Consider the following 26001-nt stretch of genomic DNA (forward strand, 5'->3'; position numbering starts at 1 on the left):
ACACACGCGAGACAGATTTGGCGGTGGTGGGAGCGATGAGGTCGGAGGGGGGTTGGTGGGGGGGGGTGAGGGTGTTGTGGGCGGCGTTGAGGTCGTGCGAGTACAGAGCGGGTCGGGACAGAGAGGTGTACAGGGGGTTGTGGGAGGAGTTGAGGGTGGAGTTGTGGAGGAGGTGGCAGGAGGAGTTGGGGGGGGTGTTGAGGGGGGAGGAGAGGGAGGGGAGGTTGGGGTGGTTGACGAAGGTGCTGTCGAGGTTGGTGGTGCACGGGGCGGAGGGGGTGGAGGGGTGGTGGGTGGAGGTGTATTTTTCGGGGTGGGGGGGTGCGTTGGAGGGGGCGGAGAGAGCGGGTGGGTGCGAGAGTGGGGGGTGGTTGGCGGAGAGGTTGAATCGACATGGTCGGCGTTGCGGGGGGATGTTGATGAGGATGAGGGCGAGGTCGGGGGAGTTTTTCGAGCCGGTGAGGGAGAGGGCGGTTTGCTTTGCGGTGGAGTGGATAGAGAGGGGGGTGGAGGGGGGTGTGGCGGAGAAGTTGTTGTTGATGTTGCGGATGGAGTTGAGGAGGGGGGAGTGGGGGACGTGGTCGAGCGGGTTGTTTAGGAGCGTGGTGGAGCGTTATTTGTGCCTGAGTTATGAGGAGGTGGATCGGTGGAGGTCCGACCCGCAGAGCGTGTGTTTTGCGCCGCACGAGGAGCCGTTTGAGTCGGAGTTGCGCGAGGTGGCGGAGGAGTGTGTGTTGGTTATGTTGGAGAGGTGGTCGAGCTTGGCGGTGGAGGAGTTGTTGGGGTCAGTGGTGGAGGGCGAGAGGGCGTGCAGAGAGAGGCCGTCGATGGGCGAGGAGATCCGGTTGGACGGGTGGTACTACGCGCTGGGGCTCGCGGTGGACAGGGAGTTGGTGGAGTGTCCAGAGGTCGAGGAGGAGTGGTCGTCTCCGATTCTGAGGAGGAGAATGCTGTGGCTAGCGGAGAAGTCAAACCGCGTCGAGAAGATCCCTCGTGCCCTGGAACGCGTGGTGCGTGCCCTGTCAAGCGATCCGGACGTGGTGAATCGGCTGTCGGCGGCGAGAGCGCTTCAGCGGATCGTCGACGGCTTCAGATTCGACTTCGAGCAATCGGGCATCTGTCGACTGCTCGAGTTGGCCCTCTCGTCGCTGTGCGAGCTGCCGTTTGCGCTCCGCGACCAGGGGCCCATCGAGACGGCGTTGCAGTCGCTGTCGCACCTGCTGCTCGCGTCGAGCGGGCGCGTGGGGCGCCGCGCGGAAGGCCCTCTGCGACTCGCTCTGTCAATGTGGGCGGAGAGCTCCCTGGAGCCAATCCGGGGCTCGGTTCTAGAGCTGCTGTCCCGAGTGGTCTCGTGTCTGGAGACGGAATCGAACTCCGTCCACGAGGCGATCGCGCCGATCATCGCGTGTTCAGTGTCTCCGGACAACCCCCTCCTGGAAGAAGGACTGGGGCTGTGGGTCTCGGCGGTCCGCTCGGCCCCCTCGGCATCTGAGCAACTGGTCTCTCTGCTCGAATCGCTGAGCCCAGTGCTGCTGTCTGCGTCGTGCCACTGCTCTCCGGAACTCCTGGACCTGTCAGTCCAGCTGGTCGAGAGCCACGTCCTAATGGGATTTCCGGAGTTTGTCGGGAAACTCTGGGAGTTGTTCTGTCGCGTCCTGGACGAGGTAAACCCCTCGATATCGAAACTGGTCTCTAAGGCCCTTTACGTGATCCTGCTGACTCAACCCTCGAGCGAGGTCGCGCGCCTGCAGCCCGTGTTCTCCAGGCTGGCATCCTCTGTCTCGTCGGATCCAGTGCATTGTCCAGTTTTCCACCTGGAATTGCTGAATTTGCTACTGCTGTTCCACCCGCCGTGTCTTGCGAGCCTCATGTCCCCCCTGGAGCTGCTGTCCGCCTCGCTCCGGCGCTTCCACGCGATGGAAGACTGGTACCACCGGAAGGCGTTCCTGATGGCGGCCTGTTCGCAGCTCTGGACGGAGCAGCTCTCCTCGCGGTCTCCCGTGCTGTCGGAGTGCATCAGCCTTTGTCTGTCGAGCGACGCGGACCTCGACCACTTCGAGGAGTGCGAAGAGGCCCCCAACCTCGACCCCGAGCTGGTCGCAGTTCCCAAGCTCCACCCGAACTCGCTCCAGGCGCAGCAACTGAGGCAACTGCGCCTGTGTGACCCCGTGCGCCAAGTGGAGCTGAGGCAGTGGGCCTCGCAGGCGCTGCGCGCCGCGTCCGCGCTGGACGGAGCGTCCTTGGACGCGGTGCTCTCGTCGCTTCCTGAGGCTGTAAAGTCTGAGTTTCGATAATTTTTATTTTTATTTTTTTTTCTGGCGCTCGCGCCCTTTTTATCCACTCCGCCCGTCATTTTTCGCATTTTGAGCTATCGCGGCGAATCAAGCGTCTAGGCACCATGGAATCGGATTGCACGGCGACAGTGACCCCCGGCGGGCGAGCATATGGACTTGTTCCCATCGATAGCGTCTTGCGATTTCCTCGGCTTCGAGTTCGGAGGTCGTTCGTACGCGGACCAACTCCGGGACGCCTCGAAGAACACCACGCAGTTCTGCGCGGTGACGGTGGACATCGTGACGTTGAAGGTGCGCGGGGCTCGGCCGGTCCGCGAGCTGGTTGGCGTCTGAGGGGACCTGTCAAACTTTTTTTTTGGCAGTTTTGCGAGTTACTGAGCGTACGTTGGAGCAGGAGATGAAGGTGGTGTGGATCGAGCACGACTTTTCGTTCATGGGCGGGTCGCTGGGGTGCGCGGAGGGGGAGAAGATCACGCTGGGGTTCGAGCTGGCGTACCAGAGACAGATCCCGGTGGTGGTGGTTTGTCAGTCGGGCGGCGCGCGCATGCAAGGTACGCAGGGGGACGAGGGGCGGGGACTGGGGGCGCAGGCGGCGCGCTGACGGTTTTTGGACTGAGCAGAGGGGACGTTGTCGTTGATGCAGATGGCGAAGGTGTCGGTGGCGGTAGCGGTACGGGGACGGGGCGTGGGAGGTGGTTTTCAGGGCTTCGGGGGTTGGGTTTTTTTTTTTTTTTTTCGGGCGGTTGAGTTTGGCTTTTCTCGAGGCCGGAGGCGTGGGTCGTTTGGGCGATTGGCCTCGGGTGACTGATTTTCTTCCGTTTTGAAGGCGCTGAAAAGGCGGAGAATACCGTTCATAAGCGTGTGCAAGGAGCCCTGCTACGGGGGGGTGTCGGCGTCCTACGCGATGCAGGGAGACGTGAGGATAGGGATCGCGGACGCGAGGATAGGGTTCGCGGGTCCGAACGTGATTTTGAACACGGTGTACAAGATGAACCAGACGCAGTACGACGCGGAGTGCCCGCCGAATTTTCAGTCGGCGGAGTACTTGAAGGAGAACGGGCAGCTGGACATGGTGTTGGAGGACATATCGGAGCTGAGGGGCGTGTGCGGGGACATCTTGCACATACTGTACAAGTCTAGGTTGGACAAGGAGAGGAATTGTCTGGAGAGCGCGGAGAGGTGCGTGAGCGAGGGGGGGAGAGTGTGTGTGCGCCTGAAGTGTGTGTCTGACGTGTGTTGTGGTGGGACGCGAAAAAGCGCGGAGACGGAGGAGTTGCCGGTGGAGTGCGGCGAGCCGGTGCGCCACGAGGACCACACGGCGGCGAGGAGGGCGGACAGGGTGGGGGCGCCGGACATTTTGAAGGGCGCGTTCAGCATGTACATGAGTTTGGAGGGGGACGGGAGGATAGGGACGGACACGGCGCTGAGGGGCGGGATAGCGCTGTTTGAGAACCAGCCGTGCGTGGTGTTGTCGAACTACACACGCGAGACAGATAATTACGGCATGGCGTCGCCGCACGGGTACCGCTTGGCGTTGAGGTTGATGTTGTTGGCGGAGCACTTTGAGATACCGTTGTTCACGTTGGTGGACACGGTGGGGGCGTATCCGTCGTTCGAGTCGGAGAAGATGGGGCAGTCGGAGGCGCTGGCGAGCAATTTGGTGGCGATGGCGGGGTTGAGGGTGCCGATCGTGTCGCTGGTGGTGGGGGAGGGGGGGTCGGGCGGGGCGCTGGCGATTGCGATGGGGAACAGCGTGGGGATGATGGAGAGGGGGTATTACGCGGTGATATCTCCGGAGGGGGCGGCGTCGATATTGGGTCGGTACAGGGACGGGGAGGAGAAGGCGAGGAAGTTCGGAGGGACGCGACGGAGCTGGCGAGGCGCCAGCACATCTTCGCGTACCAGTTGAAGGAGTTGGGCGTGGTGGACTACGTGGTGCCCGAGTCGAGGGGGAGAGTCGAGCGGAGCGCGTGATGCAGGAGGTGGAGAAGATTCGGGAGTGTTTTTCGAGGGTGCTGAGGGGTCTGTCGAAGTTGACGCCGGAGGAGTTGGTGAGACAGAGGTACAACAAGTTTCGCAAGCTGGGGAGGTTCAAGGTGATGTCGGAGGAGGAGATTTCGGTGTTGAAGTCGTCATTCAGGGGCGCGAGCAGGCCGTCGTCGAAGGCGCGTTCGGTGAATTTGGGGCCGCATTCGAAGACGCTGCACTTCGTGGCGGACGTGACGATGAACGGGGCGCACTCGAGGTATTTGGGGCGGTGTCCGTTCACGCTGGTGATGCCGACGAGTCTGGATTCGGAGGTGTACTGGCGGGCGAGGCGGGGGGGGAGTTGAGGGCGTCGGAGAACGCGAAGTCGGTGCTGGACCGAGACGGCCCGGAGGCGCTGAGGAGGTGGGTGCTGAGGCAGGGGAGGGTGCTGGTGACGGACACGACGATGAGGGACGCGCATCAGTCGCTGCTGTCGACGAGGGTGAGGACGCTGGACCTGTTGGAGGCGGCGAGCGAGGCGTCGATCGTGCTGCACGACGCGTTTTCGCTGGAGGTTTGGGGGGGTGCGACATTTGACGTGTGCTACCGGTTCCTGTATGAGGACCCCTGGAACCGCCTGAGGCTGCTGCGCCAGAAGATACCGAACGTGCTGTTCCAAATGCTGATTCGCGGCTCGAACGCGCTGGGGTACAAGAACTACGCGGACAACGTGGTGGAGAGGTTCGTGGAGCTGGCGGCGAAGAACGGCATCGACGTGTTCCGGATCTTCGACTGCTTCAACGACTTGTCCCAGATGAAGGTCTGCATCGACGCGGTTCGCCGCGCGAACAAGGTCGCGGAGGTGTGCGTCTGCTTCACGGGCGACTTCCTGTCCGCGGACGAGTCGATCTACACGCTCGCGTACTACCAGGACCTCGCCAGGCGGGTGACCGACGCGGGCGCGCACATCCTGTGTATCAAGGACATGGCGGGCCTCGTCAGGCCGCAAATGGCCAAGCCGCTCATGGAGGCCATTCGGTCCGTCACCGATTTGCCCGTACACTTCCACACACACAACACGTCTTCGGCCTCGTTCGCGACCTGCCTGAGCATGGTGGAGCACGGCTGCCACATCATCGACCTGGCGATCTCCTCCATGTCCGACACCACCTCTCAGCCCTCGCTCAACGCGTTCCTCGCCTCGCTGCAATACCACCCCAGGGACGCGGGCATCCCCTACCTCGACCTCGAGCGCCTCGACCAGTACTGGGCGCAGACGCGCAGCATGTACCAGCAGTTCGAGAGCGGCCTCAAGTGCGGCACCGCGCGCGTCTACGAGCACCAGATCCCTGGCGGCCAGTACTCCAACCTCTACGCTCAGTGCCTGTCGCTCGGCATGATGCACAAGTGGGACCAGGTCCTCGACACCTACCGAGACGTCAACAAGCTCTTCGGCAACATCGTCAAGGTCACCCCATCCAGCAAGTGCGTCGGCGACATGGCTCTCTACCTCATCAAGAACGGCCTCACCTGCGAGGACGTTCTCGCGCGCGGCGAGCAAATCGACTTTCCCGAGTCCGTCGTTCAACTCTTCTCCGGCGAACTCGGCTTCCCTCACCACGGCTTCCCCCCCGAGGTCTCCTGCAAAATCCTCAAGGGCGCCCCCTCCTCCGGCAAGCCCTACATCCCCCCCGTCGACTTCCACGCCGAGCGCCTCTTCCTGCAGTCCAAACACGGACCCGACATCACCGACGAAGACGTCGTCTCCCACGTCCTCTACCCCAAAATCTTCGACTCCTTCATGGCCCACCGCGCCAAGTTCGGCTGGAAGATCAACTGGCTCCAGTCCCACGTCTTCTTCTTCGGCATGGTCATCGGCGAAACCGTCCCCGTCAACTACCCCGAGGACAACCGCACCCTCTCCCAAACCGTCCCCCACCTGCTCTCCCTCAAACGCATCGGCCCCCTCACCAAACAACAAGAACACGTCTTCGAATTCGAAGTCGACTCCCAGGTCCGCAAGGTCCGCGTCGTCGACCAAGCCGTCGCCACCTCCGACGCCAAAGTCCCCAAAGCCGACCCCTCCAACCCCAAGCACATCCCCTCCCCCCTCCCCGGCGTCATCGAACTCCTCTTCGTCGGACTCAACAGCGAAGTCAAGAAAAAAGACCCCATCGCCACCATCTCCGCCATGAAAATGGAAGTCCAAGTCGTCTCCCCCTTCGACGGCACCGTCCTCGACATCCCCATCAAAATCGGCTCCCAAGTCGACATCGGCAGCCTCATCGCCGTCGTCGAGCCCAAGAAGTTCCCCCCTCCCAGCGCCTAGCGCCAAAACGCCGCGCCTTGTGTCCCTCGCTCCAATTAGACCGTTTTTCTAGTCGTTAGCGTTTCTTTTTTTTTTTTTTTTTTTTTCTCCCTTCTCTTCCACCGTACACCCACACTTCTCCGGCCCATGATCAAGTCTAAGCCCGGTGCCTCTCAGCCCAAACCCCGCCCGGCCGTCTCCAGGCGCGCGCCCGTCCCCGGCAACCGGCCCGCCCCGGCGCTCAAATCCCTCTCGGACCCCGTAAGAGCACGCTCTCTCTTTCTTTCTCTCTGCCTCGGCCTGCCTCGCCACCGCTGACTCCTTCTCTCCCTCGAAACAGAAAGGCCCCGACAACCCCCCCCACAAGGGGCCCCAACGCGTCCCCATGAGGGCCAACCCATCCTCGGGGCTCGTCTCCAAGAAGCCCGTCTCCGCCCCTTGCGCGTCCGTCGCCCCCGCCGCCAACGCCAAGCAAAAAACGTACCACCCTCTCTTTTTTTTTTTTTTTTTTTTTTTTCGCTTCCCGCCTCCTCACCCTCCTCCCAGCTCCGACGTCGCTCAAAAGAAGAAGTGGACCCTCGACGACTTCGAACTCGGGAAGCTTCTCGGCCACGGCAGGTTCGGCAAGGTCTACCTCGCCAGGGAAAAGAGGACCAAATTCGTCGTCGCCCTCAAAGTCATCCTCAAGCAACACCTCCTCGAGTCCGGCACCGAGATCCAACTCCGCCAAGAGATCGAAATCCAGTCCCACCTCCGGTAACGTTTTTTTTTTTTTTCCCCCCCCTGTCGTTGTCACTCGCCCTAACCCCCCCCCCCCCGCTCAAAAGTCACCCGCACACGCTGCGCCTCTACGGGTACTTCCACGACGCAAAGCGCGTCTACCTGGTCCTGGAGTACGCGGCTCGCGGCGAACTGTACAAGGAACTGATCGCGCAGACCAAGTTCAGCGAGCAAGTGGCCGCCAAGTACGTCTCCTGCATCGCCGACGCGCTGCTCTACATGCACAAGAAAAACGTGGCTCACCGCGACATCAAGCCGGAAAACATGGTGCTGGACCTCAAGGGAAACGTGAAGATAGCGGACTTCGGCTGGTCGTCCGTGGTTTCGGAGTCCTCCAGGCGCAACACGCTCTGCGGCACGCTGGACTACCTGCCCCCCGAGATAATCGAGAGGCGGGGGCACGACAGCAGGGTGGACGTGTGGTCCCTGGGGGTGCTGGCGTACGAGCTGATCACGGGCGAGGCGCCGTTTCTCGACAGGGGGGAAGAGAAAACGCTCAAAAAAATTTGCAACGTGGAAATTGTGTATCCCAGTTACGTGTCGAGCGAGGCGAAGGACCTGATCGGCAGGCTGCTGGTTCACACCCCGAGCAAGAGAATGAATCTAGAGGAGGTGTTGAGGCACCCCTGGGTGGCGCGGCACGCCGAGGCGAGGGCCGGCTCGTGACGGTTTTTTGTAAAGGAGAAAAAAACGTGTGGCGCGCCGAGGGCGCGCACTCGAGGTCGGCGTCGTTTTCGGTTTTCTTTTTTTTTTTTTTTATTGAACGAGGGAGCGCCGCGACGCGCGAGGGGGGGCGCGCGAGGAGGACAGACAGGGGAGGCAGACGAGCAGCGAGCCGTACTTTTTGGAGAGGAGCGCGACGGCGGCGAGGAGCGCGGCCCAGCAGAGAGGGGCGAGGAGGGTGTGTTTCAGGAAAGAGGGGGTGAGTCCGATGGAGACGAGGAGGCAGAGGATGAGCGCGAGCATGGTGAGCGTTTGCTTTCGCCCGCGGTCGCGCTCGAAGGGGGAGGGGGCGTTGGGTTGGACGCGGTAGATGCCGAGGAACAGGTTGTAGGCGTCTTGTTTGGAGCCGTCCTTGAAGTTGTTGAGGAGGTACCGCAGGACGGAGTGGTAGGCGTCGGAGAGCATGCCGGCGTAGCCCCGCTTGCCGGTGCGGGTGTAGTCGGTTTTGAGGGCGCGGGTGCCGGCGTATTGCACGGAGAGGGCGTCGGCGTTGTCGGCCCAGGCGTGGCGGAAGGAGCGGAAGAGGTTGGGGATGGAGGAGAGGTGGTCGGAGTGGGTGAGGGACAGGAGTTGGAGTTGTTTGACGAGAACTTTGGAGGCGATGGAGGACTGGACGAGGTTCGACCGGTCGAGATTGTCGATGCAGTTGGTGCGGATGACGCCGTGTTGGAGTTGGAGGGCTTGCCCGTCGAGGCAGTGGAACCACCCGACGGAGTCCAGGTAGGGGTCGATTTGCCGGTGAAGGAGTTCGAGGTTGTGGTATTGGTTTCCGGAGCAGTGTTTGTGGAAGTCGAAGGAGACGAGAGTGAGGTTCGGATAGTGGGCTTTTTCGACGGTTTCGATGTATTCTTTGGCCAGGTGGGATTCCTTGCCGAGCTGGTTGACCAGACTGACGCAGAGGATGAGTTTGGCGTCGTAGGTGGTGCGGATGTCGTCGAAGTGCTTGAGGAAGGCCTCCAGGGCGTCTGGGGACCGGTTTATGCGGACATCTGGAGTGTATTTCGTGGTGAGGGGCTGAGACCAGAACAGGGGGATGGAGCCCCTTAGCTGGACGAAGGAGAGCAGGGCGTTGTTCTTGACGTCGACGAGTATTTGTTCGGTTTCTACGAAGTTCGCGACGGCTCCGGACCGATCGATGCCCCTCACGAGGTACCTCGCACCGGCGCGGCGAGTGTGCCTCCTGGAGATCAGCGCTAGCTGCAAGTCGCGCCCGTCGACGGTCGAATCGCATATGGTCACGCTGCCCATCATCACGGGCAGGATGAACGCGGAGGCGCCCTCCGGCACCGAGTCGTCCTTTTCGAGCGACAAGAGTCGAGTGATCAAGTATCGATTCCACCAGAACCGGCGATCGACGCCTCTCCACATCTCGCGCTCGCGCCCGCCGAACGACCTCTGAAACCGGCTTGTCAGGTCGAGCGTGTACGAGAAGTACAGGGGCATCGCCAAGACCTCCTTGAGCAGTGCCAGGTATCTGTTTTCGTCGTCGCCCGGATCCTCGCGCCCCTCTTCCTGCGCATACGGCACGATCCTCGCCTCCCCGACTCTCCAAACCTCGTGTCCGCGCAGGCGCCCGACCAACTGTCTCTCCGTGATCACGATCAAATAGGTCCCTGCGCAACAAAGCACTCTCAGCAACTCGCGCGCGAAAGGGCTAGACTCTCTCCAGTGCACGCCTACCTACCTCTAGACAAGTCTACGCTGCCCAACACGCCGAAGATCCGCCCTGGCCTCGACTCCGCCGATCCGGGCGAGCACGGCGCGCCGTCGCTCTTTCTCTCGCACCGCGCGAACTCGACGCGACCGTCCAAGCGAGACACCCTCATCGACCGGCGCCGACCGCTCACCAGCAGGCTGTCCGGCGCCGAAAGGAGCTCCAGCTCCGATTCTAACTCGGTCTCGCACATCGCGCTCTACGTCCGTTCTGACCCAGAATAAACTAAACCGCCAAAAAAAGGGAGAAAAAAAAAAAAAAAAAAAAAAGGCGTTGTCCGCTCCCTTCTCTTTTTTCTCGGTACTTTCCCCTCCAATACTTTCTCGCCCATGAACTCTCCGCGCGAGGAGTCCGAGGAACACCCGCTCGACCCGCTGCGGAGCCTGCTCGACCTGCGCGACCTCCAGCAGGACCTCCAGCAACTCGAGGTGCGCGTCCGCCGTCGAGGGACGCACCCCCCCCCCCCACTCGCACACACACACACACCCCCTGGAAAGCGCGGCCACTGACTCTTTTTCTCGCAGGACAAGTGGTTCAAGCAGGCAAGTCGCCTCACCTCCCACCTGCTCTCCCCGCTGCACGACGCCGCTGCCAAGGGAAACGTCCCAGCCATGGCGCGCATGGTCCTGACCGATGGACAAGACGTGAACTCCAGAGACGCCGTCCAGTCCACGCCGCTGCACTGGTCCTCCGGATCCGGCTACGCCCGAGCCGTGGCTTGGCTGCTCGATCACGGTGCAGACATCAACGCCGTCAACAAACTAGGAGACACTGCGCTTCACAAAGTACTCTCTCTCTCACTTCTCTTTCCTCTCTCTTTTTTTTTTGTAGCCCTTCCAACCGCTCCAACACGCTCACACACGTGTCCCTCTTTTTCTTCCCTTTCTTTTTTTTTTTGTAGCCCTTCCAACCGCTCCAACACGCTCACACGCGTGTCCCTCTTTTTCTTCCCTTTCTTTTCTTTTTTGTAGCCCTTCCAACCTCACACACGTGTCCCTCTTTTTCTTCCCTTTCTTTTTTTTTTTGTAGCCCTTCCAACCTCACACACGTGTCCCTCTTTTTCTTCCCTTTCTTTTTTTTTTTGTAGCCCTTCCAACCTCACACACGTGTCCCTCTTTTTCTTCCCTTTCTTTTTTTTTTTGTAGCCCTTCCAACCTCACACACGTGTCCCTCTTTTTCTTCCCTTTCTTTTTTTTTTTGTAGCCCTTCCAACCTCACACACGTGTCCCTCTTTTTCTTCCCTCTCTTTTTTTTTTCTTTTTTATAGCCCTTCCAACCGCTCTAACACGCTCACACACGTGTCCCCTTTTCTTCTCTTTCCTTTTTTTTTTTTCCAGGCCGCCTGGCGCTGCCACCAGGAAACCGTCGAGCTCCTCTGCGCCCGCGGCGCGGACTGCTCCGTCGTCAACCGGCACGGCTCCACGGCACTCGACCTCGCTCGCGACGCCGAGACCGCCGCCATCATTCGCAACCACTCCCGCCAGGGCGGAGAGGACCTCTCGAACGAGCGCGCGTCCGCTCTCTAAGCCCTGCGACCCCTGCGCCGGGTCCTGCGCATCGACTCGAGCCGCTTCGGAGTTAAATCGGCCGGATCCAGTACGAACTTCATCCTCTCCGTCAGTCTCACTCCCTCCTCCCGCTCACCCCTCTCATAGGCCCTCGGGATCCAAGCGCACATCTTCATCCTGTCCGCCATCTCCCCCGGCAACTGCGTCGCCAGCGCCCTCGCGTCCGCGAAGAACACGCGCGCCGTCAGCGGCACCAGCGCCGAGGCCGCCGCCACCCCGAGCGCCTCCGTCGTCGAATACCCAGCCACGTCCGCCAGCGCCAACAAGCACTGGACCGGCACGAAAACCAACGTGGGCACGGGCAACCGAGGAAACGGAATGAACGACCTCGGGTGCAGAAATAACGCCGCAAACGCCAACGAAACCCCACTCCCAACCGCAATCGTCGCTCTACTCTTGTACCTCTCCCCCCCCTCCTCCGCCCCCAACATCTTGCTCCTGTTCAACGCCAACCCACCCACCGCCGCAAACACGTGTCCCACCACGCAGAGCGCCAACATCCTAGGCACCCCTATCGCTCGCGCAACATTTCCACCAAAAAGCAACCAAGACGTCAGCTGCGCCACCGCGAACGCATACGCCTCCCCACTCGACGAAACCATCGACGTCACCAACGTGTAATACCTCCCCTCCTCCAAACTCTCCAAAGAACACGCCCCGTGCCTCCTCAAAAACTCAGTCCCCCTCTCGCACTCCGTGTACTCGAGCACCGCCCACGCCGCCGACACGCACGCCAATGGAATCGCCGCGTACGCGAACCACGCAGAAGACCTCGTGTCCAACGCGTAAATCGGCCCCAGCCGCGCCCATCTCCCCCTGTCTCCCAGACCTGCTGCGGCTTCCGTCAAACGTCAAACCAAGCGCGCGTCACATCGCAAAAAAAAAAAAAAAAAAAAACCTACCGCTACAAAACGAGCCGAAAAACGGGGCCCTCCTCTTCCGACTCCCGCCTACGAGCCTCGCACTCACGCATCCCGCCCCGCGCAACATATCTCCGCAAGAGGCCGCCCTCAGCGCCTAATCTGCCCTCTTCAAAAAAAAAATTATAATAAAAAAGTCGCGGAGAGCTGCGCCTAGAAGCGCGGCCAACCCTCTCCCGAAAAGTGCCCTCCCCTTTCTTTTTTTTTCTCTCTTCCGCCCCTTTCGCCTCAGCCGTTCACCCAACCCCCCTCCACTTCTTCGCGATCCCGTCCGCTCTGAATGCCCTGATCCCTCCTGTGCGCGAGACCAAATGAGAAATCGAAACGAAGTCGTGCAGAGCCGCGTCCAGAAGCGCGGCCAACCCTCCCTCGAAAAGCGCTCCTTTTTTTTTTTTTTTTTTCTCTCTTTCGCCCCTTTCGCCTCAGCCGCGCACCCAACCCCCCTCCACTTCTTCGCGATGACGTCCGCCCTCAAGGCCATGATCCCTCCTGTGCGCAAGACCAAATGAGAAATCGAAACGAAGTCGCGGAGAGACGCGTCCAGAAGCGCGGCCAACCCTCCCTCGAAAAGCGCTCCTTTTTTTTTTTTTTTTTTTCCTCTCTTCCGCCCCTTTCGCCTCAGCCGCGCACCCAACCCCCCTCCACTTCTTCGCGATGATGTCCGCCCTCAAGGCCCTGACTCCCCCTGTGCGCCCACCTCGGCGCCACCCCTCCCCCCAAAACTCGCGTGCTATCACCGACGCCAAGCGCCGCGCCTCAGAAAGACTCGCCGACGCCCCGTCGCTGTTCGAGTTCATGGCCTCTTCTCGGGCGCGAACCGACCCCGGAGGCGCCCCCCACCCGACGACTCCCCGCCTCCACGTGTCCCCGACCGCACTCGGCCGAAAGGTGCACATCGAGAGCTTCGGCTGCCAAATGAACGTCAACGACACACAACTCGTCTACGGCATCCTCCAATCCGCCGGATACGGACTCGCGGAGACGCCCGATGACGCGGACGTCATCCTCCTGAACACCTGCGCCGTCCGAGAGCGCGCAGAGCAGAAAGTCTGGTCCAGACTCGCTCAAATCCGACATTCCGCGAGACCCAGCAGGCCTCTCGTGGGCGTTCTAGGATGCATGGCCGAGCGCCTGAAAGAACAAATCCTCGAAAAAGAAAAACTAGTCGACCTCATCGCCGGCCCCGACTCCTACAGGGACCTCCCTCTCCTGCTGTCCCGCGCCGAAAACGGCGAGAAGGCCGTGCAGGTCATGCTCTCCTACGACGAAACTTACGCTGATGTCTCCCCTGTTCGCATGTCCGACAATGGCGTCTCCGCCTACGTGAGTATCATGCGCGGCTGTAACCAGCACTGCACCTATTGCATAGTCCCCAGAACCCGTGGCGTCGAGCGAAGCCGCCCCGCAGACTCCATCGAGCGTGAAATCCGAGAACTAAGCCTCCAAGGCTACAAAGAAGTAACCCTACTCGGCCAAAACGTCAACAGCTACAACGATAAAACCTCCTTCCCAGACCACTCCAACCTACCCGACGTCCAAACCGCCAAGGGATTCACCACTGTCTACCGCACGCCCAAAGCCGGCGTCACCTTCGCCGAACTCCTCGACCGAATCAGCCTCATCGACCCTGAAATGAGAATCCGCTTCACCTCCCCCCACCCAAAAGACTTCCCCGACCCCCTCCTCCGCGTCATCCAGTCCAGACCCAACGTCTGCAAGGCACTCCACATCCCCGCCCAGTCCGGCAACTCCGACGTGCTATCACGCATGCGCCGAGGATACACTCGAGAAACCTACCTAGAACTCGTCGCACACATCCGACATGTGCTCTCCCCTAACGTCTCCCTCTCCAGCGACTTCATCGTCGGGTTCTGCGACGAGAGCGACGCGGAACACCTCGACACGCTCTCCCTCGTCCAAACCGTCCAGTACGACCAAGCCTTCATCTTCGCCTACTCCATGCGCGAAAAAACGCCCGCCCACAGAAGATACCTCGACAACGTCCCCGCTCACGTCAAAAGCGCCAGACTCTCTCAACTACTCGACGCCTTTCGCGCCTCCGTCACCGCCCGCAACCAGGCCAAACTCGGCACTCTCCAACTCGTCCTCGTCGAAAGAACCAGCAAACGAAACCCCGACACCCTCATAGGACGCACCGACGGCAACAAAAAAGTCGCCTTCCCCCGCTCTCCTGTCCCCACCCTTCGACAAACCACCCCCCCCTCCGACATCCACTTCGGCGACTACGTCGTCGTCCGGCTCACCGGCACCCTGGGCATCAGCTTCACCGGCGTCGCCCTCGCCAAGGCAACCATCGCCCAGTTCGCCGAACCCGGCCTCCAAGACGCCCTCGACCTCCTCTAAAAAGCCCCCCTAAAATCGCTCCCCCCTCCCCCAAAACACAACTTTTTTTTTTTTTTTTTTTCCTCAGCCAGTCTTTCGCGCCATGTTCGCCCGCTCTGTTCGTCGCCCCGCCCCGCTTTCCTCCCGCCCCAAACGCTTCGCCTCCTCCCGCATCCAGAGGAAACTCGACCGCGTCCAGCCCAGACCACTCGACACCATCTCCCCCATCGACTGCCACCACATGTCCAAAAAAGACTACGTCTACTCCTACCTGCTCGTCGAGGGCTCCCAAGCCGCCTTCATCGAAAATAACACCTCTCACGCCATCCCCGCTCTGCTCCGCTCCCTAGAGCAACGACACCTCACCCCGGCACAAGTCCGCTACATCATCGTCACACACGCTCATCTAGATAATGCGGGCGCCACCTCACTTCTCGCCGACAAGTGTCCCAACGCAACCGTACTCGCTCACCCCGTACGTGTAACCACCCCCTAACCCTAGCCAACCCCCTCCCCACCTGCACCCCTCACCCCCCCCCCCAGCGAGCCGTCCCGCACCTAATCGACCCCCACCACCTAATCCAACAAGGAATCGACACCTACGGGCAAACCTCCTTCTACAAATTCTATGGCGACGTCCTCCCCGTCTCGCCCGGTACGTCTCCCTCCTCCCCTCGCTCAGCACTCTCCTCCACTCACCACAACCACCCATAGACAGAATCAGGGCCGTCCAGGACGAAGAACTCGTCCACCTCGAGTCCAGACCACTCCTCCTCTTTCACACCCCAGGACACGCAGACCACCACCTCTCCATCTTCGACCCCAGTACCAAAAGGTCCGTCCTCACCCCAACCACCCCCCCCAACCACCCACCTATTCACACTAACCCCCCTCCAAAGCGTCTTCCCCGGCGACGCCTTCGGCACCTCCTACCTCTCCACCTTCCTCGCACACCGCGTCCCCCAAAACCAAACTCAACTCACCCGCCTCTTCGGCCTGTCTGACCCCTCCCCCCCCGACTCCTCCCGCAACTTCCTCTTCCCCTCTTCCCCCCCCGACTCCTTCGACCTCTCCGACTCTCACCTCTCCGTCGACCGCATCGCCTCCACCGGCGCCGAACACGCCTTCCTCACCCACTGCGGCCTCTGGCGAGACCTTCCCATGGGCGCCCTCCAAATGCACCACGGCCTTCAAGCCTACCAAAAAATCCTCCAAAACGCCCTCTCCAAAATGCGAACCGCCCAACACCGACAAGTCGGACTCGAAAAATACGAACTCCTCGCCTCAGTCGAAAAAGACCTACACACCTTCTTCTCCGAAGAACTACAACAACACGGCATCCAACACTCCCCCCCCATCCGCGACCTCCTGCAACTAGACCTAGAACTCAACGCCCAGGGCCTCCTCCTCTCCGCCAAAAAACTATTCCTAAAAACCGGCGGGCAATTCTACTTCCTCTAAACACACACACACACACTTCTCACACTCTTCCATACAATCGGTACAACAAAATGCCACACGCCACCGCCACGTTCAACGACTCCGTCTTCACCGGAACAGCCATCCACGAGTCTGCTCGCCTCCACACGTCCTCCCTCACCCCACTAGACTCGTTCCCAACCACCAACAACGTCCTCCTCTCAGACCCCCCCCTCCACTCCGGCAACTCCCTCGACGGCCTCCTCGGCCCCGAGCAAACCAACTCGAACCCACCACCCTTCGCAAACCTCACCAACTCGCCCCTCCCCACCCTCAAAAACGGCACCCGAAAAATAGACCCCCTGCTTGCTCTCACCGCCAACCTCGAATACACCCCACTCCCCTCCTCTCTCTTCGCCTCCAACAACAACACGCCCTCCACACAAAACGCCTCCGCCGTCCGCATAATCATCCCCACGTTCCCCGGGTGAACCACCCCGTCCAACGCCAACACCCTCCTCATCCTCCTAAACGCCTCCAGACTCTGGTACCCCTCATGCAACCCCGACCCCACCGCCACCATGTGAGGCGTGTTCGTCGGGTACAACTTTTTCATCAACAAATCCTTCACCACGTATGTAGACACCCCCCCCTGACCCAACGCCGCCAACGGTATCGGACCAAACTCCGGGTGCATCTCCTCCACTTCTCCCGTCCTCTTCTGCTCCCCCTCCTTCTTCAGCTTGTACTTGTGTGCACTCTCACTCACCACCAACTCGCTCAACGACACCCCCGCTAGCAACGCCTGCAAAATATAACATGCCTCCTCAACCAAAAACCTCGACCCCCCCCGATCCCCTCTCTCTCTCTGGCACTCTCTAATCAGACGAACCGCAGCGTGCTTAGGACTCCCAATCACGAACACACCCCCACTCGGCTCCACTCTCTCGCCCAACAACACGCGCGCGTAACCTCGACGCCTCACTCCACGCACCCCGCGCCACCCCTCGCACCGCACACACTTCGCACCCAACATAAAAAACATTCTAGACTCCCGCCTCTCGCTCAGATAAACTGTACTCGATCCACTCCTTTTCTCTCTCTCTTTTTTTTTTTTTGTACGAGATTCCTCTGCAAACCCCTCACACAACGCAACCGAAAAAACCTCCTCAGCCACAAAACTCCGCGCCCCACGCGCCCTCTCCGCAAACCCCCGCCGCTCAGCTTCGCAGACACCTCAAAACGTGAGAAGCCAACATGTCCACCATAACCCGATTCATGCCACCCTCCGGAATGATGACGTCTGCGTATCGCCTCGACGGCCCGACAAACTCCAAATGCATCGGACGCACGCTCGCCTTGTACTGCTCAAGCACAGACTTCAATGTCCTCCCGCGCTCGCCTATGTCCCTCTCCAACCTCCTGGCGAGCCGAATGTCGCTCGGCGTGTCAACGTACAACTTAATGTCCAACAACTTGCGAACTTCGGCGCTCGATAACACGTGAATCCCCTCTATCAAAATCACCCTTCTCGGATGCTCTAAAACCGTCTCTTTCAGCCGAACATGCCTCTTGAAGTCGTACACCGGCACCGAAGCCGGAACGTTGGACTTCAACTTCTTAATGTGCTCAACCATCAACTCCGTCTCCAAACTGTCAGGGTGGTCGTAGTTTATTGCCTCGCGCTCCTCCGGCTTCAGCTCGGAAAAATCTCTATAATAGGCATCTTGGTGCAAAAAAGTAACGTTGTACCTTCCCACAACCTCTATAATCGCCTCCGCAATCATCGTCTTCCCAGACGCAGACCCTGCACGCAAAAAACGTCAGAGGGCACCCAGAAAAACCACCTCAACCCTCTCTCTCTTCCCCCCACACACAAAGTGCGCGGGGAAACCGAACCCAGTCCGCGAAGACCGCTCAGACCCTCCTGTGCGAGTCCGGGCACTTCTCTCTCCTGGCCCCGTCAACCATCGCCCTAAATCGCCATACCGCCCGCAATCCCAATCGTCACCGTCGAAAACGTCTCCATCCCATACAAGTCGAGAAAAAAATAAATCCCTCCCTTCAAGCTTGTGTATGTGTTGTGTAAATGTACTTTTTTTTTCTCGGTACGACTTGCTCTCAACAAACCCCCCCACACCTCCACAACACATGATCCGCAAAAAACCCCCCACGCAAACCGAAACCCTTTTCCGAAGCACGGCTTCTAGCGCCTGAACTTTATTGTGTACAGTCGGTGAGCCGTCGCGCGCACGAAACACACGCATTATGCGCTCCCCTTCTTTTCCTATATGAACAAAAGATTGGCAACTGTCCCGGATTCTACCCTAATGAAGAGAGAGTAAATCCGAGATCAAACTCTCTTCTTCTCCTTTAATGCGCAGGCGCCTCTTCTACAATACCAAGAATTTCTTCCTCACGAATAAGAAGATACTCCTTCCCATTGAGTTTCACCTCGTTCCCACCGTATTCGCTAAGCATGACCGTGTCGCCTATCCCAATGCTAATGGGTGTGTACTTGCCGTCCGCGGAACGCTTGCCCTTCCCCACCGCCACCACACGGCCCTCGTTGAGCTTTGTGACAGCAGAGTCAGGAAGCAAAATGCCACCAGCCGTCTGCTTTGGCGGTTGGATTTTCTCTACCAGGACCCGGTCGAAGAGCGGAAGTATCTTTTTGATCACCTGAGTAGCCTGCGAACGAAAAAAGAAGTCAGCCCTCGACACACGTCACAACAAACAGAGGAAGCTACGAAAAGCATACATACAGTCGCCATGAATACCAAAAAATGAAAGGATGCCCCGCAAAAGTTGACTTGAGCACACAGTCGGGTCGGAAATTTTTGAAAGAAATTCGAACGAAATTCGAACGAAATTCGAACGAAATTCAGACGCCGTCCCTCACACGACCTGTGTGAGCACATTGTTTTGCTCTGCGAGATGCCTGCTAATGATGGCCTCGACATCCGTGACGAAGTCGCTGTTGAAAATCTTATAGTCGTTGAAGATCTCCATGACCTTTTGAGGAACGGCGTGGGTAGAGGCGAGAAGGATCTGCTTAACGCAGAGTATCAGCTTTTTCGAGTCTTCTTTGAGCTTTTGGTTGCTGGGGATCAAGCGAACGAACGAGTAGAATCTGTTGCATATCTCCATGTATTCTTCAGTGAGTCGCGAGAGCTTGTAGAGGGATGTGTCGTCCTGATTCCCCTCCACCTTTTTGACCACGGAGGCAAGTTCTATCGTTTTGTAATGAAGCAGACTGGAAAGGTGGATCAGCGTTTTCTTCTGGAGGTGGTCAATGCGCATTTCGTCCTTCCTCAGGAGGACAAGGATGCTCTTCATCGAAACGGCGGTGCTTTTGAGATACAATATCAAGTTGGGCAGCTGACCATCAACTCCGCACAACACGGCCAGCGCCAGCGAGGTGAATTTGCACACCTGATTGATGAAGCTCTGAACCGCCATAACCAGACGGCCTTCAGAATCAACACGCTCGTTAACCGCAAACAACATTTTGTTCATAATAAACATCATGTTCTCCGGATCTTGTACATAGGACGATTTAAATAGAAGCTCCTTCGTGGCTTCGCCAAGAGATAAGTTCTTCTCGTCGGACTTTATCGGACTCTGTACAACTCTCACTCGACTTTTGGCCTCCTCTTCGGCCAACTTCGAAAACCGCGCAAACACGTCATCTTCCTCAACCGGCGACGAAGAGTTCGAAGAGTTCGAAGGGTTCGTCGGCTCCGCGTTCTGCCCTGTCGGAGACAAATTCGACATGAGTCTCTGCAACCTCCTCGATGACGATCTCAAGAAGGGCGGTCGAAGCATCTTCGAAAGCCCAGCAGACTTTCCAGACGACGCAGATCGATTCCGCTGCCCATCTCCCTCCTCGTCCCTGGTGAACACCTCCTCGAAATTCACAATCATGCTCTGCACCACTTTGTTCACCTTCCTCACGCACTGAAGCATCTCTTCAACCGCAGTCCCAGGAGAAAACAACAGAGACGGTCCCAGCACCACTGCCAAATTCTGAGCAGACATCATGTTTTTCTCTCGATTTTTGTCAATCAAATAACACAGACGAATAACCCTTTTCAACAACACGTAATTCGGCATGGGCACCTGGTCTATCGCCTCCTTCAACGCGCTCTTCATACTCTCTCCCCCCTCCATGTCGCCTATCTTCAGCAACTTCGCGTATACCTTTTTGCCCGACAAACACTCAGGTAACTCTCTCAAAAAAGACTTCACCACCCCTGTACACGTATGTACGTCCTGTTTCTTCCATTCAATCTTCTCGCCTTGGTCTAACCGACTCTTTACCTCATCTAGCTGATGCTTCAACGGACTTATCCTAAATATCCCCTTCACGTCTAAATGTGAACTCTCTAACTCCCTCATCACCTCGTCAATCTCCTCCGGTATCAAATTCCCCGACCTCTCCACCAACGTCCCATACCTCACACCAAATAAACGCCCCTCCCCATCCTTCCCCTCCCCATCCGTCATCATCCACTTCCACCCCTCCCCCCCCTCCAACTCACCCTCCTTCCTGCGAATCCAACCTCTATACCTCTCCACCTCCTCCGCCCCTACCCCTAGAATCCCCCTCCCACTCCTCAAGAACCTACTAACTCCCTCTATGTACGCCAAAAAACACTTCAACGCCTGCACCATCCCCACCTCTCCTATCTCCGCCAACTCGCTATCCACCACCTCCTCCTCCCTGTCTTGACTCTCTCCGCGCGTCTCCCTCAAATACATCGACTTCCCTAACGAACTCCTGCCTGCCGCGTACGTATACGACCTGTGCGCCCCATCGCACCTCTTCTTAATAGCGTGCGTCGCCGACACCTCCCTATCCCTCAATCTCACCATCGGCTCCACCACCTCGGACATCATCGACTCGCCCTTTCCCCAAAACCATCGCGTCAGTGCGGCCCATTTACAACAAAATACACAAAAAAAAAACCTACCAAACTGTCAAATATCTTCTGCAAATGTACGCTCAGCGCCTTGCATCTCTCCAAGCACTCGTCTAAACCAACCCACCGTTATACCACGCGCACGATGAAGTTATTATCCCAATCTCCTGCTACCATCCATACATGCATGTACACACATACCAAACATCCCCTCCTCTTCGCTCGCTGATGCAATTCCTTCCCAGTCTCCAAACCCCTCTGCCAACCTGTCACAACATTCGCTCAACGCTAGTCCTTCATTCGTCAGCACCTCATTTCAATCTACCTATCTTGTTCAATACGTACAATTCATCTTCTTGACCACCCTCTTCAGCAACTTGGTCATAGACAACAACCTGCTTTCAATCCCCTCTGCCGCCTTTTCCGAACAACAATCTACGCGTCAATCACAGCTATCTCGCAACACGCACATCCCTCCTAATGCGAACCTTGCAGCTCTGCTCGGCCCCAGCGCCTCCCGCATTGCTTAATGACCTGTGCATCCACGCCCTGAACAAAGGCATATTATCAATCTAATAACACCTCTTAACGGCCCAGCACTTACCCTGGCCTCGCTCGACCTCTCACCTCCCTTTCAACAAAAAAAATGTTGCCTGTATCCCAAATAGAACCACGAATAATGCGTCAATCACCTCTCTTCTTGAAAAGAACCAGAAAAAAAAATTCATATAGACAAAGGTCGTTTTTAATCCTCCTGTTTTTTTGTCACGCTTTCCAATCCTCTCTCGGCGGACCAGCCTTCAAAGCTTGACCACCACTGTGGTCACGTTGTCTGTACAATCAACCGAATTCAGCGCTGTTACCAAAAGCAATTCAGACATCTCTTTAGGAGACGTCTCGTTTTTTATAATCTCGTACGACCTTTGATGACAAATCACGTCCCAAAGACCATCTGTAGCCAAAATCAAAAAAGAATCCACATCACTCAACTCGAACACGGGACTCACGCTAGGTAATGCAATGATGCCACATTGAACACTCTTCGGAAAATGGTCTCCTAACGCCCTAGAAACAGCCAATCCATTCAACCTCGTCTGACCTTGATGTATATTCACGCCCGACATTCGAACTCTGTTAAACTCAGAATCCACATTTAAGTGGTGCTTCTCTGTCAACGGAATCGCCACTTCATTTCTTATCAATAAAGCTGTCGAATCACCCACGTTCGCCGCTTGTACAAACCTCCTCCCTTCTGAATTCCTCCACAAAAACACAACTGTACATGTCGTTCCTTCGTACTCGTAATCACAGAGTTCTTGATCCACTTCCAAAAATACCGCCTCAAACACCTCTTTCAGCGAATGTGCAGAGCCTACTTGACCGTCGTCCCCAACATTCAAATTCACACCTTCAAGGTGTCTAGATAAGTACTCCGGTATCAAACGCCTAGCCGCAAGCGCGCATTCTTTTCCCGAGTGTCCATCAAATACACAAAAAAGACCAAAAGAGTCGTTAGAATTCCAAGGGAACTCACAAAAATGAACGTCTTCCATTTCATATGCTCTCTTTAACCTGCCTATCGCAACCGACTTCTTAGATCGACGCAAACCAGGCTTATTCACAGATTCCGCCACAGCAAACCCACTCAGTAAAATTCTGAATTCTTCCTTCTTCTCCTCTGATGACTCGCTAACGCGCTCGGTTAAATGAGACGTATGCGAGGACTCTGCAGTGACCTTGTGTGCATTCAGCGACTCAATCAACTTAGATGCATCCTTGACCGTCAACGCCGAGTAACGGTGCTTTTTGGCCGATGGTTTTAGTGTCTTCTTCTCGGAAAGCGGGGTTGCCTCGTAAAACATGTTGAAAATCGTCAACAATGGAGACGTTTTGCGTTCGACCTCTGCAGATCTGGATTTCGGTGTTTCAGGTGGTGACGATTTAGAAAAGTTGTCTGATTTCCCCTCTGATTTGCAAGATACTTCATCATCTCTGTGCTTCTTCCGCTCCGCGACTTCTCTGAACGATCACTGGTTTTATGCGCCGCTGTGTTCGGGTGAGCCTTCTTCTTGCCACTGTCCGATACAAGAGGAGACGATGACCCCTCTGAATAAGCGCGCCATTCCGGTAAGAACGATAAAACCTTGATCTGTTTCGTTCTAGATTGCTTTTTATGTTCCGCCGTCTCCTTTTTTCGACTCACCTTCAATTCTGATTCATCATAGCCTGTATCGTTTGCTTTTTTCTGATCTTTTTTCTTGTGACTTTTCTTTCTACTCTTGCCATGTTGATTACAGTTTTTGTTTCGATTACTGTCATTCCTGTTTTCATCGTGTGAGGTACGACCGCCACTTCGATCTCCTTCTCGTTTATTGTCACTCCCTTCACTTCGATTTTTTTTGTCTTCCCCTCGTTCTTGACCATGGTGCTCGTAATCTTGCCTCTTCTGGTCGGCGCACGTGCCTCCGTCGTCTGCTGCTGCCGCGCATGCGTAAAAAAGGTACCGAGCATCTACTCTCGGGCTCCTCTCTCTACCCCCATCTCGGTCGGCCTCTTCGACGCGCCTCATATAACCCTTTTCCCATGCACTTTTTTTTTTTTTGTTGTCAGTATAGACCAATGTATGGTGGAACTCTAGCAAACCATGAGTCAGTATCGTGCAAGAACCAACCACGCACTGTCTCATTAACTCTCGCTCGTGTGGCCAAATAGCCGGCTGCTTAATTTGAAACTCTAATCCATCTAGCAGCTGAGAACCGCATTTTTTAAAAAATGCAGAAATTGATACACACGCGAGACAGATTTTGTATTACCATCCGTCGACGAGGTTATGAACCACCGTACTCCTCGTGCGCCGTAAGGTTGTCTCTTTATTTAGCCACATGCTACCTTCCGTTTCCGTCCCATTACTGTAAAGTTGGTCCGTTGGGCAGCACAAATAAGCATTACCCACGCCCCCTTTCTTGAAGCAAGACAACTTTTTTTCAATAAGCAAACCGCTTGAGAGTCTTCTCCCCAACCTTCGCTGCTTAATCCGGATTCCTTCAATTGTCGGCGGTGACAGCATTGGTCTTTTCTTGCAATCATTATTTGTTCCTCTATTTTTTTCTTGCGTGGCAGTTTTCGAAGCTGTTTTTGTTCGCTCGTGCTTGCCGAGCAAACAGCGAGCTCTCCCTCTTTAACTTCGAGTGCCTTCAAAACTAACACGACGAAAACGAATCGCTGTATAGGCAACAACTGCTAAAAGAGACAAAAGGCCATCACGGCAACAAATGCACGTTGTGAAAGAAGCAGGAAGGCACTGCCTCATGATTACAAGTCCTAGATCCAGAAATTGCTCGAATAATGAGAAAAAATGCCTATGAATCAGATGCTCATAGCATTTTTTAACTAGAGCCAAGTCTAAAATATGAAAAGATGTACGATGGACTTGACTGAAATTAACAACTTTTAAATCTTCGTACGAGCGAAAAAAAAAAAAAGTTACACGAATGCCTCGTTTTGAGAACCTTTCCAGCCAAAAGAGATATGCAGCCATTTTTTGCTTGCAATCTGCTAGCACCGTTTTGTGTTCTGGGCATACTGTATGTCTTAGAAAACAAAGAACTCAATCCTATATATTTCTCACATATACTTCTTATTTCATTCTTTGAATGACGAGCGCTCCAGAAAGTTCAGCCGCCTCGATGGTCTGATTCATATCGCTGAGAGTTTTTGTTGGAAACGTCACCAACAGATCATACTGGCCATTAGTTGGATTGTTATTGTCTATCCAATTTCTCAAATCCATAATAGAATGAGAAAGATTCAATTTGGCCAGTTTCAAACTCCCGTCATGAAACCTAACTCGAATCTGTACTGTCGGTAGAGAATCATCTAAAATAAAAGGCTTAGATGAGGAAGGAGTATGAACAGGCGTTTCCATATTCGGCAAATCATTTTTCAAAGAGAAACCAGAGCCTGAGAATGGAACAGTTCTAGGCTTATCAGATTCAGTGTAATCTTCATGTGTTTTGTCTACAAGTTTTGTGTATACCTTACGCCTTCCAGCACTCGTTTCCAACTCCTTTGGCACGTATCCTTGGTTGATGTCATCGAGAAATTGTGCATTTTCTGGTTCGGCATACGATCTTAAATTACCATTATCAACAGTAAAACCCATTTCTGTAGAACACAATAACTTTAGATACCCTTTCTTCGTCCTTTCCCTCCACAATTGGTCTTATATATCCCTCTACGTTTGTATCGCCCAGACGGTATCCTGATCCACTGAATTTTTGCCTTCTTGTGGAATTTCTTCGGTACTCGCTCCGAATCTCCTTCAATTTGTGTATTAGTACACTTTTTGCGAGAATACAAAACATAAAACGGTACTCACTTTTTTGCATTTTCGAATACGTCAAATACCAGTTTTTTGACGTCGCTTCCTCTGTCATAGCCGCTGATTTGGATACCACTTCAAGGGAAAGGTCAGAGACAGGAAAACGGAGGCATATACACTGTGCACCTTGAAATGCACGCCGGTAAACGCAAGCTGTCGAAAAAACGGCCTTACCTATTGCTGGAACCGCCTGCATAGTAGTTGTTCGAGCGATCCGCATCATCCAAATGTTGATTAGATGCCCTATTCAAATCTGCCATCGTCATAACTCTTGTGTCTGTTGATGAGCTGACATTTCTATATGAGAATTAGCTTTTTAGCGTTCTTAAACAAGTAATTGTATCTTACACATACGCAGGTCTCGATGTAGTTGCAGGCGCCTCGGGAACGAGCTGTTTCTGATTTATATAGCGCTGTCGCTGTCTGGATATATTTTCGTATTACACATAAAATCTTAGTTATTTTTCTGCAACGATTGCTGAACTGTCAAACTGGGATGTAGTCGTTAAAACATTTTGCCTTTTTTTTTAAAAGGCGTGACACATTTTTGTGCGAACCTCAAGTTCACCCTCTGCTAAATCAAGGTATTGTTGAGCCTTCGCCCTGTTGTAGCATCCTGTTGATTTCATAAAGCTTTGGATAATATCATCGTTGTTCA

General features: G+C 56.0%; 8 protein-coding genes and 1 long non-coding RNA gene across 11 annotated transcripts; 4 read left to right on the forward strand and 5 right to left on the reverse strand.

The window, feature by feature from the left end:
• Window positions 1-425: 425 nt before the first annotated feature.
• LOC126330000 (importin-11-like) lies at window positions 426-2294 on the forward strand. The gene has a single exon (XM_049996286.1). It carries the CDS (start codon window positions 426-428, stop codon window positions 2292-2294), a length of 1869 nt encoding a protein of 622 aa, XP_049852243.1.
• A 4414-nt stretch (window positions 2295-6708) lies between these two features.
• LOC126329997 (uncharacterized) lies at window positions 6709-8083 on the forward strand. 2 transcript variants are annotated; one of them, XM_049996283.1, is made up of 4 exons: window positions 6709-6831; window positions 6911-7050; window positions 7117-7326; window positions 7398-8083. In XM_049996283.1, exons 1-4 carry the CDS (start codon window positions 6718-6720, stop codon window positions 8014-8016), a joined length of 1083 nt encoding a protein of 360 aa, XP_049852240.1. In that variant the 5' UTR covers window positions 6709-6717; the 3' UTR covers window positions 8017-8083. The 2 variants fall into 2 exon arrangements, with proteins under 2 accessions (XP_049852240.1, XP_049852241.1); XM_049996284.1 differs by having other exon boundaries at window positions 6777-6831; window positions 6915-7050; window positions 7398-8025.
• Window positions 8084-8106: 23 nt separating this feature from the next.
• On the reverse strand, window positions 8107-10047 carry LOC126329985 (phosphatidylinositol-3-phosphatase SAC1-like). The gene is made up of 2 exons (XM_049996272.1): window positions 9758-10047; window positions 8107-9686 (listed from the first exon to the last, which is right to left on the reverse strand). Exons 1-2 carry the CDS (start codon window positions 9978-9980, stop codon window positions 8107-8109), a joined length of 1803 nt encoding a protein of 600 aa, XP_049852229.1. The 5' UTR covers window positions 9981-10047.
• Window positions 10040-12411, forward strand: LOC126329998 (osteoclast-stimulating factor 1-like). Of its 2 annotated transcripts, XR_007562641.1 has the most exons (4): window positions 10040-10215; window positions 10312-10572; window positions 11125-11383; window positions 11443-11524. XR_007562641.1 is itself a non-coding variant. In XM_049996285.1 (3 exons), exons 1-3 carry the CDS (start codon window positions 10117-10119, stop codon window positions 11311-11313), a joined length of 549 nt encoding a protein of 182 aa, XP_049852242.1. In that variant the 5' UTR covers window positions 10040-10116; the 3' UTR covers window positions 11314-12411. The 2 variants fall into 2 exon arrangements, 1 of the variants encoding a protein (XP_049852242.1); XM_049996285.1 differs by having other exon boundaries at window positions 11125-12411.
• Window positions 12412-12932: 521 nt separating this feature from the next.
• Window positions 12933-14639, forward strand: LOC126329986 (mitochondrial tRNA methylthiotransferase CDK5RAP1-like). Its single transcript, XM_049996273.1, has one exon. The coding sequence runs from the start codon at window positions 12933-12935 to the stop codon at window positions 14637-14639; it is 1707 nt and encodes a 568-aa protein (XP_049852230.1).
• Window positions 14640-17257: 2618 nt separating this feature from the next.
• LOC126329987 (uridine kinase-like) lies at window positions 17258-18811 on the reverse strand. The gene is made up of 3 exons (XM_049996274.1): window positions 18803-18811; window positions 18440-18728; window positions 17258-17844 (listed from the first exon to the last, which is right to left on the reverse strand). The coding sequence occupies exons 1-3, from the start codon at window positions 18809-18811 to the stop codon at window positions 17258-17260; spliced, it is 885 nt and encodes a 294-aa protein (XP_049852231.1).
• LOC126329988 (rho GTPase-activating protein 23-like) lies at window positions 18226-20487 on the reverse strand. Its single transcript, XM_049996275.1, has 2 exons — window positions 18803-20487; window positions 18226-18728 (listed from the first exon to the last, which is right to left on the reverse strand). Exon 1 carries the CDS (start codon window positions 20436-20438, stop codon window positions 18936-18938), a length of 1503 nt encoding a protein of 500 aa, XP_049852232.1. The 5' UTR covers window positions 20439-20487; the 3' UTR covers window positions 18226-18728; window positions 18803-18935.
• Window positions 20488-21717: 1230 nt separating this feature from the next.
• On the reverse strand, window positions 21718-22977 carry LOC126329991 (probable protein phosphatase DDB_G0279461). Its single transcript, XM_049996278.1, has one exon. It carries the CDS (start codon window positions 22822-22824, stop codon window positions 21763-21765), a length of 1062 nt encoding a protein of 353 aa, XP_049852235.1. The 5' UTR covers window positions 22825-22977; the 3' UTR covers window positions 21718-21762.
• Window positions 22978-25288: 2311 nt separating this feature from the next.
• LOC126329993 (uncharacterized) lies at window positions 25289-25990 on the reverse strand. The gene is made up of 4 exons (XR_007562640.1): window positions 25901-25990; window positions 25698-25766; window positions 25518-25640; window positions 25289-25418 (listed from the first exon to the last, which is right to left on the reverse strand). It is a non-coding gene; the product is annotated as an uncharacterized LOC126329993 (long non-coding RNA).
• Window positions 25991-26001: the final 11 nt, after the last annotated feature.

This window comes from Schistocerca gregaria, unplaced genomic scaffold, assembly GCF_023897955.1.
Source record: "Schistocerca gregaria isolate iqSchGreg1 unplaced genomic scaffold, iqSchGreg1.2 ptg001234l, whole genome shotgun sequence".
NCBI classification, from domain to species: domain Eukaryota; kingdom Metazoa; phylum Arthropoda; class Insecta; order Orthoptera; family Acrididae; genus Schistocerca; species Schistocerca gregaria.